Here is an 11,939-nt window from a genome sequence, read left to right on the forward strand (position 1 = left end):
CATGTCCCTGTTGTTCCCTTGATCAATCGGGCTAGTTGACAGCACACGACTTCGGGTTCCTCCCTCTATCTATCATTTGATAACAAACACAAGCCCAAGCTGTCGGTTATATATGGTTCGTGCTTCATCTTCCTGATTGGCTGCTTTATGTTTGTATGCTACCCCAATGATTTACTTGGATTGTTGACGTGTGTGCACAAAGTAAACAATCGATACACAAATTACAATCGTTATTTTATAGAATGTAAATATTTTGAAAAAGTTTGTCTATGTTGATCTGAAAAATCTTCAATATATAATACTTGGTTACAAAATTAGTCGAAAGATGTACAATAAAGTCAACGTGATTTTATGCATGATCGGGTTTTCAGTATACAACATTTTCCACCTGAGCGATCAAAAAAGGAGATTTGTTAACCCATGTTTAGTATTGAAATATCAATTAAAAAATATGTACGAAAATAAAAAAAAATATTAATCATTTTATCAAGAACTTATAGATATAATAATACAAATAACAATTGTGGTGTCTGGTCTGTTGCAATCAGTGGAAGTGATAATAGTTGATATGACCAACACGGTACCTTAACGCTCCATATAATAGATCTGATGACCGGGATCATGTGTAAATCAAATATTTGAAATATTTTGAATGTATGATGAAAAATGAATAATACAAATGATGACACGGAAAAGGGAAAATCATCAGCAAATATGGAAAACATGGAATATTTATAGCATTTGGAAAGAAAACAAATTAAGCGCTTACAGGAAAAATACTTTTTTGTCACCCTCCCATCTATAGCCTCCTTTTTCTGAGTCTCTCGCTCGCTCTCTTGCCACCCCCACTATTTAGCTCCCTCTCTAAATCTCAATATTTCTAGGGTTTTTTCCTCTCCTCTCTTTTCCCCTCTCTCTCCCTCTCTCTGCCTTGCTATCTCCACTATACCCCCCCCCCCCTCTTTTTCCCCTCGCACTATCTCTCTCCCTCTCTCAATCTCACTTTATCTATGTTATTTCACTTTTTACTCTCTAAAAATTATTACCTGAAAGGTTACTATTTGTTTAACAAAGGAAATTATAAAAGAAATACATACCATATATTTTATGTTGCATTAAAACCATGCTGATAATAAACATTTTCATCCCTGGTATATCAGAAAAGCGCTCTTCCAGTTCCAACATTACATTACAGGCCATCGCCAGGACTCTGATGAATTTCATTATACATTGTATTAAACTCAAACTCTCTATTTTGATGATATGTTAACTTTCCAACAGCATCGTTACTGAAGCCAGTCATTTTATTCTAAATTCTTAATGATAAATATGAAGACATTTGCCTTTGCTATGTAAACCAATGTTCTTTGCACACGTGTTCGTGAATTGTCGCCTATCGTACACGAAATTCCACATTATTCTGTCGATTCTCTGGATTTCGAAGAAACATATCGTATTCGTGTATATTTTGGTTGAAATACAACATATCGTATGTGATGCCACATTTTACAATTTGGGATATTTTCGGAAGACGTCTGTAGTCGATTATATAGAATACATGGCTAGTATCTTACAATACAAGATTTATGTTTGGCTCGGAACTTGGTTTGGTTTGGTTTATTTTGTTTAACGTCCTATTAACAGCTAAGGTCATTTAAGGACGGCCTCCCGTGCGTGCGACATGCATGCGTGTGGTGAGTGCGTATGTGTGTTTAGGAAGGCTGCGGTATGTTCGTGTTAAGTCTCCTTGTGATAGGCCGGAACTTTTGCCGATTTATAGTGCTACCTCACTGAAGCATACTGCCGAAGACACCCGGCAGCACAACCCACCCGGTCACATTATACTGACAACAGGCGAACCAGTCGTCCCACTCCAAATATGCTGAGCGCTAAGCAGGAGTAGCAACTACCATTTTTAAAGACTCTGGTATGTCTTGGCTAGGGGACAGAACCCAAAGCCTTCTTCACAAGGGCGAACGCTCAACTAAAGGCCAAAATTGAGGCATTGTCAAGGAAGACATTAGGAAGAAGAAAGTTGTTCAGAAAGAAGAGAAAAGATAAGATCCCTAATTTAGCTGCCTCTTACGATCATGCAATGGGGGCAGCAGGTACAATTCTTACGCCCTACCTGCAGGGCAGTGGCTCGGAATGGAAGGACAGATGGATCGCCGAAGATAAACTTTCTGAGGTTACAGCTAATGACAGACCGTCCCAAATTTCTTTTGATCATTGGTGTAAATTCAAAATCATTTACCTGACCGAGGTAACTGTACGCTCAACATTGAGCATTGTTTGTTTAAAAACCTTCAACAATATATGTATATCTTAACACCAACAAATCAAAAAATACAAATAATAAGATCACGAACGTTAAACATAAAATATACAAAGCACTGTAGAACTTCTCTGGAATCCAATAAAATAACCATGTATCCATTACTTGTGGACGGTGAAGAAACGTAAAGTATGCAATATTTTCGCTTGTATACAAATTTAAAAAAAAAACAGCCTGTTCTTGATATTTTCAATCGATTGTATTTACTCTTTGTCGGACATGTCTCATCGTCCAGTGTTCACTTCTGTAAAGAGTACTGAGGCAGATCCAAAAAAGGATACTAATATGTGTTATAATTGATTTTTTAATGATCAATAAACTAGTCAAGCTAGAGATGTAGGCCTCTTGGGCCTCCGGTTTATTACTGTTGATTTGTTTTATTTATGCAAGTTACTGTTAATGCACTAGAGAGGTCATAAACGTAAATATTTCTATGAAATGACAAGTCACGGCCACCTCGACTCTATTTCTCCGGTCCAATGGGGGTATCCAATATTTCACATATTTACCAATGTAAATGTGAAAACCTTTGTGAGTGGTATTATGTTTAGAAAGGTTAGTGTGTCCAGGTAATTTGTAAGCAGGTGAAATAAAACATCGTAAGCTTATGACTTCTAGGGAGGAACTTTAGGATTGATCATGTCTACAAAAGAATACGTCGTGATTTTTCTCCTTATCGGTAAGTTTTTGTTTTTGTTTTGTTTTATTTTCGTTGGGGTTTTTTTATCGTTTAACAATGACTTGACTTCTTAATATTTTATTTATAACTATTAACAAATGTCCCCCTCTTTGCCTTCAGTTGTATGTTGCCCATTTGAGGAAAGCCTTATATCATGTTTTCTAATCTCTAAAATGGTAGTTGTCACTCCTGCTTAATGGTGAGCGTATGCCACTGCGTCGCGTCAGAATTGTTTTCTTTTAAATCGCTAATTGTCATGGTGTAGAAAATATACTTTTAGCAAATTTGGTCGGAAGCATTCTATGGAAAAGGGGGACAAGATTTTAAAAAAGAAATATGTAACCCTGGTCTTGCAGGGGCATGATTATCACATATACTTTTATAATTGAATCATGCATTTGCAGCGTGTTAATCAGTGTAAGTGCGTAAATATGTAAATGAGGAATATATCTATAGATTGGTATGAACGAAGTACGGCAAGTGATAGCCTCTTATGAGAGGACAACTGTGGATTTGTTTTTGATTAAAACAAAATTATTGAACCTTAGATAAAATATGGATTTTGACCAAATTTGTTGAGAAACATCTTTTGGGAAATAAATCTTAAAATAATGTCGACTATAGCTACCTTGGACCAGAGCCAAATAATATATTGACGAGTCCTCGCTTTTTGTCTTGAATAAAGGAAAGGATTTTGACCCTTCAGGCTAGGTGAGCTTAACGCTTTAAACTCCTTCTTCTTGAAGAACGTCATGTTGTCGTCCATATTGGGATGGAAACATTATTGAGAGAAAAGGTAGACAAATCATTGTTATATATTCGACAGGAAAAATCTTGTCGACATTGTCGAATATAATATGTTGTTATCAAACGATAGCACATCGATATGTCGATAGGTCAATCAAATGAATACCATCGGTGATAATTTTCAATAGAAAAATAATTATATACGTGGATTTCCTTTTTTACAGTGATGGTGGCCGTGTTAGCTAGTTCCACAATTAATATCGATAATTTCACACACGTGACGAGACTACATGACAGAATAGAGACACTTCACGGAATTTCTGTCCACACAAACAACTCACTGACTGGTTGTGCCGCTCTCTGTCTTGCCAAATGGAACTGTTGGTCACTGTTTTACGACTTCGTGACCAAAATATGCCGCCTAAACAAAAGTCCTTTCCTTGCTTTAAATGAAACGACAATACAATCGGGATTTCATCATTACAGTCGAGGTAAGTTCACTCACTCGATTCGCTACCAGGTATAATCTGAATAATAAATTGAAGACCTCCGGACAAAACATGCTTAAACCAATAGCCGTTTAACGTTCAGAGACACAACTGCACTGGATTATTACACCAACCAAATTTAAATCAGATCAGCTAGAAAGTATAGGGCATTTACGGACAAACACATTGTACACTAGACAGACGGACGGAGAACGTCATATCATAGTGCCCCAGTCAAGTTTTGTAGACGAATAAAAACACTTCTTAACGCTTGGAATTTTCAGAGTGGGACGACTGGCTCGCCACTTGCCAATATTATATGACAGGTCCGATCACATCGATATAAACATACTGCAGCCTACCAAAAACGCATAGCACTTCCCAGCTCACATAAGGCGTTAAACAATACAAACGTTTTGAGATTATACGGTATTTTACAGAGGTCTATACAAATGCTAATTAAAGATTATGAAATATGCATTTGTATTATGAACAGGTGCCATATTTGGTTTGTAAATAAATTACAATATCAATGCTCCTTAGCTAGAAATAGTTTTGCAAAAAATATGAGTTGCATTCTCTTGAACGGTGCTATCGATAAAAAATGAAAACTGACCATAACATTTGCTACAACTTTGTTAAGAATGTCATAATGTTAAGGCCTGATTTTGTCTTCTTGATACAGGAAAATCAATCTTATATTGGAAAATCAATCTTATATTGGAAAATCAATCTTATATTGGAAAATCAATCTTAATCTATATTTTCTGTAATTTTCAGAATTTTGTACAGGTGGTATTCCAGACATTGCACATACCTATCAGACTTTCTCCTATATAAATGGAACCCCCTCTATAATCTTCAACTGTACGCCATACGCCGTCCAAATAAGTGGGAACCAAGTGATGACCTGTGATCTTGGAACGATTCTTTGGTCCATGCCAACCATAGTCTGCAAGGGTAAGGCTAATCATTAGCTCCTATATTCCGTGGCGTCCGTCGACTGAAAATTAACATATTCTTACAATCAATGACTTCTTAGAAGGAATGATTGGAATTTAAACTTTAGATTTTGGGATTCAAACTTTCAAAAAGTGTGCGACTGCGGCGGGCCAAAAGGGGAAATAAAGATTTTTTTTCAAATCCTTCTTATGTAGGAACGAAAGGATTTTGTTCATATTTGGTCTGAAACATTGTTGGATAAAGGGAAATAAATTTTGTTTCAATGTTGAATGGGGCCTTCAAGGGAAAATACTCAATATCCCTTACTTTGTTTGACTGGTAGGATTCTGTTCAAATTCGGACAGGTTTAGTTTGGTTTGGTTTGGTTTCGTATTGTTTATCGTCCTATCAACGGCTAGAGTCATTTAAGGGCGGTCTACATGTATGAGAGATCATGTGCAAGTTATGCTGTTAAGAAAGAAGAGAAATGATAAGAACACAAATCCCCTTTCGAGCATGTCATTTGGGCAGCAGGTACAACTGTTCGCCCTACATACAGGTCAAATTCGGTCATGTTAATAAATTATAAATCGTCTGACCTCTAGAGATGTGTTGGCCGGGAAATCAAGTCATTTAAAATCCTTTTTTGATAAGATGTAGTTCTTTTTCTAAAAAATCATATCGACCCACCCCCTTATCAGTAACATAACTGACATGAATGGGGCCACTACCACTTTACACCCCGAAATACAGTTTTGTGAGGATCGCATCAGCAGTTCCAAAGATAATCTAGTGCTACAGTAGCTACATTGCATCGGGCTAGAACGAAACGGTCATCGGTAATATTATATGCTTACCCACCAACCCCCAAACCCCTCCTCGATTTCATGGCGTGTATAAAAATGGTGAAGTACAAAATGTTATATCTAACCTTGAATGAAATCTAATCAGATGCAGACACTGGTTGTATAATGTTATGTTATAAAAGTGAACTAAATCAAAGGTTCAACTCTTCTTTTTACAGACTTGACACCATATACCTCAATGGGGTATACACATCTGTTTGGGACGGAATCTGTCATAAAGTTTGTTGGCACATTGGCATTTTATGACAATGCAAAGATTTCCTGTGAGATTGAAGGAGCCCACCTTCCTCGACCGAGAACACTTCCACGCTGGACTGCCCTTGCAGAGTATGCTCATACACAAGGTTTGTATTTAATTTACAAAATGTAGGTTTTACCCTGCAGCAAACTGCGTAATAATAAACAATCGTGGACCTTAATAGTTCTGATTTATAAATACAGATACAGTCTCGATGATTCGAATTTTTCACGGTATCGAACTGTTTACTTGGTCCCGAGCTTCCTCACTATACAACGCTACTTACGAACCTATGTGTAATTCGAATTTCGAAATGAGGTTTTCGATGTATCGAACTTTTTTCATGTCCCGTTAGCTATGATATTATAGGTTATTGACATCTCATTCTTCGAACAAAAAGTTTACCTGTACTCACCACTGGACAGGTTTTTGTCGTGACCCCCGCGGCAACAGTTCACACCCCTCCCAAAAATGCCCTGAATGACAATAGGGATAACGATAGCGTGCGTTGTCTCTCTCGATCATAGGATTAATTAATAATTGATAGATAAATGGTATATTTAGAAGCCATGGCATTTAATCAATCCGGTAAACCGTACCGGTAGTCGTCTTTGATGATCTCCGCCGCCATTGCAATCAGCGGTTGGTGAGTAAATTTTACGGAACAGTAAAACAAAAACGGATCAATTTTAAACACAAACAATAAGCGATGTCTTCACTCATATTCAAAGTGTCACGTTTCAAACTTATACATAAATATCCATGTAAATCGGTTATTTGTCATTCAATCATGCATTCTCCAACTGATCGGCATTCCGTATTTTGTATGCACATTACGCAAACACGCGTGCCTTTAGCAGAAAAAACATTAACGTAAGTGTGCATAGTACTTTTGTTTTTACTACTTATGGACCATTTTATTTTCTGAATCTGTTTCAAAAACGTATGTACAAAACTCGTGACCAGGAAAAACCTATCTGTAGAGTGAGAAATATCAATCCAGTACTTTTAAGGAAACAGCTAGAACAAGAATTATTTAAAGACGAACCGACCACGGACGTAGGGCGATTTGAATAGCCCATCGTCTCATGGTCTAACAAATGTAAATGTACACAATTTTATCATAGCACAAATCTAAGCACTAAAATTTAATGTTGTATCATTTAAACATTCAGCTAGCATATTCGGGTAAATACATCGGTCACAGAAATCATATGAATGTAATCAAGTGATTGTATAATACATTTCCACGTTTGTCCAACAGGTTCGTCTATACATATATGGATGGATATCACAGACACGAGTGTAGAGGGAACACTAATGTTCTCGGACAACAGTCTTGTTCCACTTCCATACCATTGGTTACCAGGCAAACCAGATCCATCGACAGCAGAAGGTTTTGACTGCGTCGGGATATTACCAAGCTGGAAACGATGGGAAGATCTGCCTTGCAGTAGAGGTGCATATTACATTTGTGAAATAGAACTGTGATGCATTCCTGCTTTGACGAGGGCCTCGCATTTCACAAATAATTTACATATTTTACATTTCAACTTTTCAAGTAAATTTAAAAAGGTACATTGTTTACACCCAAATTCAATAAATTTATTGTAATCAAAATGTTTTTTTCTTTTGAATTCTTTAAAAAAAAAAAAGAGTCACCTGACTTATCAGCAGGACTCTACACCCTGTCATATTATCACAATATAACGACAACAGGCCAACAGTGATAGAATACTGTACTGAGTTTTTCTAAGCATATTCAGTTAAGCAAAAAAATCCCAACTTACAATTTTTCCTAAGTACAAAATTAAGTTACGACTTGCCTGTTTTACTAAAGCGTTCGTAAGTTTTCGTCGTAAACTTAAGTTGCGATTTCGGAACTCTCGTGTGCTAGGAGTAAGATTCTTCTTAGTAACGACGCCATGCAAGCGCAACGGGGAGTTTCACTTTAGCCTATGTCGATTTTTGGCAACGTCATTGACGTCTACTACCGACAGTCGAGCCATGGACGTGAAGCAGTAAACATCTAAGTGGTCAGAGCCAGAGCTCGTCGCCCTTACAGTGGCCGTAACCACCCAAAATAATATTTTGAGGGCCGAATTCCACTCATCTGTTAGTCGAAACGAAAGCAAGCACTTTGGACTGTCCAGTAAACCTACACTAATTTTCATCGTATGGTAGGACTATGGACAGTTACACTAGAACATGACTCTCTGTTCATACTTCTTTTTATGTACAATTTCAATATGAAATTAGACAGTACAGTGACAATGATATTTTTCCTCCAGCTATCAATTATAGGAAACAGTACAGTACTTATATTTCCCTTTTTTAGCTCACCTGGTCCGAAGGACCAAGGTGAGCTTATGCCATACCGTGGCGTCCGTCGTCCGTCGTCTGTCGTCCGTCCGTCCGTCCGTCCGTCCGTCCGTCCGTCCGTCAACAATTGACTTCTTCTTCATAACCGCTGATCAGAATTTAATCAAATTTGGTCAGAAGCATCCCTATGGGGTGGGGATTCAAAATTGTACAAATGATGGGGCTGGCCCCCCAGGGGCCTGAGGGGCGGGGCCAAGTGTGGTCAATTGAGCTATATTGATGTAAACGACTTCTTCTCTGAAAGGGAACAATGGATATTGCCCATATTTGCCTGGTAGCATCACTATGGAGTGAGGATTTAAAATTATACAAATGATGGGACTGTTCCCCCAGGGGCCTGAGGGGCAGGGCCAAAACGGGTAAATTGGTCTATATTGATATAAACAACTTCTTTTCTGAAACCGAGCAATGGATATCGCTCATATTTGCCTGGTAGCATCACTATGGGGTGAGGATTCAAAATTGTACAAATGATGGGGCTGCCCCCCCCCCCCCCCCCCCCCCCCCCCGGGGCCTGAGGGGCGGGGCCAAAAGGGGTCAATTGGGCTTTATTGATATAAACGACTTCCTCTCTGAAACTGAGCAATGGATATTGCTCATATTTGCCTGGTAGCATCACTATGGGGTGAGGATTCAAAATTCTACAAATGATGGGGCTGCCCCCCCCCCCCCCAGGGGCCTGAGGGGCGGGGCCAAAAGGGGTCAATTGGGCTTTATTGATATAAACGACTTCCTCTCTGAAACTGAGCAATGGATATTGCTCATATTTGCCTGGTAGCATCAATATGGGGTGAGGATTCAAAATTGTACAAATGATGGGGCTGCCCCCCCCCCCCCCCCCCCCCCCCCCCCCCCCCAGGGGCCTGAGGGGCGGGGCCAAAAGGGGTCAATTGGACTTTATTGATATAAACGACTTCCTCTCTGAAACTGAGCAATGGATATTGCTCATATTTGCCTGGTAGCATCACTATGGGGTGAGGATTCAAAATTGTACAAATGATGGGGCTGGCCCCCCAGGGGCCTGAGGGGCGGGGCCAAATGTGGTCAATTTGGCTATATTGATATAAACGACTTCTTCTCTGAAACCAAGCAATGGATATTGCTCATATTTTCCTGGTATCATCACTATGGGGTGGGGATTTAAAATTGTACAAATGATGGGGCTGTTCCCCCAGGGGCCTGATGGGCGGGGCCAAATATGGTCAAATTAGCTATATTTATATAAACGACTTCTTCTCTGAAACCGAGAAATGGATATCGCTCATATTTGCCTGGTGGCATCAATATGGGGTGGGGATTCAAAATTGTACAAATGATGGGGCTGGCCCCCCAGGGGCCTGAGGGGCGGGGCCAAGTGTGGTCAATTGAGCTATATTGATATAAACGACTTCTTCTCTGAAAGGGAACAATGGATATTGCTCATATTTGCCTGGTAGCATCACTATGGAGTGAGGATTTAAAATTGTACAAATGATGGGGCTGGCCCCCCAAGGGGCCTGATGGGCGGGGCCAAAAGGGGTCAATTGGGCTATATTGATATAAACGACTTCTCTGAAACTGAGCAATGGATATTGCTCATATTTGCCTGGTAGCATCACTATGGGGTGAGGATTCAAAATTATACAAATGATGGGGCTGGCCCCCCAGGGGCCTGAGGGGCGGGGCTAAATGTGGTCAATTTGGCTATATTGATATAAACGACTTCTTCTCTGAAACCAAGCAATGGATATCGCTCATATTTTCCTGGTATCATCACTACGGGGTGGGGATTCAAAATTGTACAAATGATTGGGCTGGCCCCCCAGGGGCCTGAGGGGCGGGGCCAAATATGGTCAAATTAGCTATATTGATATAAACGACTTCTTCTCTGAAACCGAGCAATGAATATCGCTCATATTTGCCTGGTAGCATCACTATGGGGTGGGGATTCAAAATTGTACAAATGATGGGGCTGGCCCCCCAGGGGCCTGAGGGGCGGGGCCAAATGTGGTCAATTGAGCTATATTGATATAAACGACTTCTTTTCTGAAACCGAGCAATGGATATCGCTCATATTTGCCTGGTAGCATCACTATGGGGTGAGGATTCAAAATTGTACAAATGATGGGGCTGGCCCCCCAGGGGCCTGAGGGGCGGGGCCAAAAGTGGTCAATTGGGCTATATTGATATAAACAACTTCTTCTTTGAAACTGAGCAATGGATATTGCTCATATTTGCCTGGTAGCATCACTATGGAGTGAGGATTTAAAATTGTACAAATGATGGGACTGTTCCCCCAGGGGCCTGAGGGGCAGGGCCAAAACGGGTAAATTGGTCTATATTGATATAAACGACTTTTTTTCTGAAACCAAGCAATGAATATTGCTCATATTTTCCTGGTATCATCACTACGGGGTGGGGATTTAAAATTGTACAAATGATGGGGCTGTTCCCCCAGGGGCCTGAGGGGCGGGGCCAAATATGGTCAAATTAGCTATATTGATATAAACGACTTCTCTGAAACCGAGCAATGGATATCGCTCATATTTGCCTGGTAGCATCACTATGGGGTGGGGATTCAATATTGTACAAATGATGGGGCTGGCCCCCCAGGGGCCTGAGGGGCGGGGCAAAATGTGGTCGATTGAGCTATATTGATATAAACGACTTCTCTGAAAGGGACCAATGGATATCGCTCATATTTGCCTGGTAGCATCACTATGGGGTGGGGATTCAAAATTGTACAAATGATGGGGCTGGCCCCCCAGGGGCCTGATGGGCGGGGCCAAAACGGGTAAATTGGTCTATATTGATATAAACGACTTCTTTTCTGAAACCGACCAATGGATATCGCTCATATTTGCCTGGTAGCATCACTATGGGGTGAGGATTCAAAATTGTACAAATGATGGGGCTGGCCCCCCAGGGGCCTGAGGGGCGGGGCAAAAAGGGGTCAATTTGGCTTTATTGATATAAACGACTTCTTCTCTGAAACTGAGCAATGGATATTGCTCATATTTGCCTGGTAGCATCACTATGGGGTGAGGATTCAAAATTGTACAAATGATGGGGCTGGCCCCCCAGGGGCCTGAGGGGCGGGGCTAAATGGGGTCAATTTGGCTATATTGATATAAACGACTTCTCTGAAACCAAGCAATGGATATCGCTCATATTTTCCTGGTATCATCACTACGGGGTGGGGATTCAAAATTGTACAAATGATGGGGCTGGCCCCCCAGGGGCCTGATGGGCGGGGCCAAAACGGGTAAATTGGTCTATATTG

The 11,939-nt window shown here is 40.2% G+C and overlaps 1 protein-coding gene across 1 annotated transcript; it reads left to right on the forward strand.

The window, feature by feature from the left end:
- Nucleotides 1–2,898: 2,898 nt before the first annotated feature.
- On the forward strand, nt 2,899–8,492 carry LOC117341333. The gene is made up of 5 exons (XM_033903193.1): nt 2,899–3,014; nt 3,986–4,252; nt 5,030–5,209; nt 6,216–6,401; nt 7,560–8,492. Exons 1-5 carry the CDS (start codon nt 2,975–2,977, stop codon nt 7,784–7,786), a joined length of 900 nt encoding a protein of 299 aa, XP_033759084.1. The 5' UTR covers nt 2,899–2,974; the 3' UTR covers nt 7,787–8,492.
- The last annotated feature ends 3,447 nt before the right edge of the window (nt 8,493–11,939 follow it).

Source organism: Pecten maximus, chromosome 13 (assembly GCF_902652985.1).
Source record: "Pecten maximus chromosome 13, xPecMax1.1, whole genome shotgun sequence".
In the NCBI taxonomy this organism is placed as follows: Eukaryota; Metazoa; Mollusca; class Bivalvia; order Pectinida; family Pectinidae; genus Pecten; species Pecten maximus.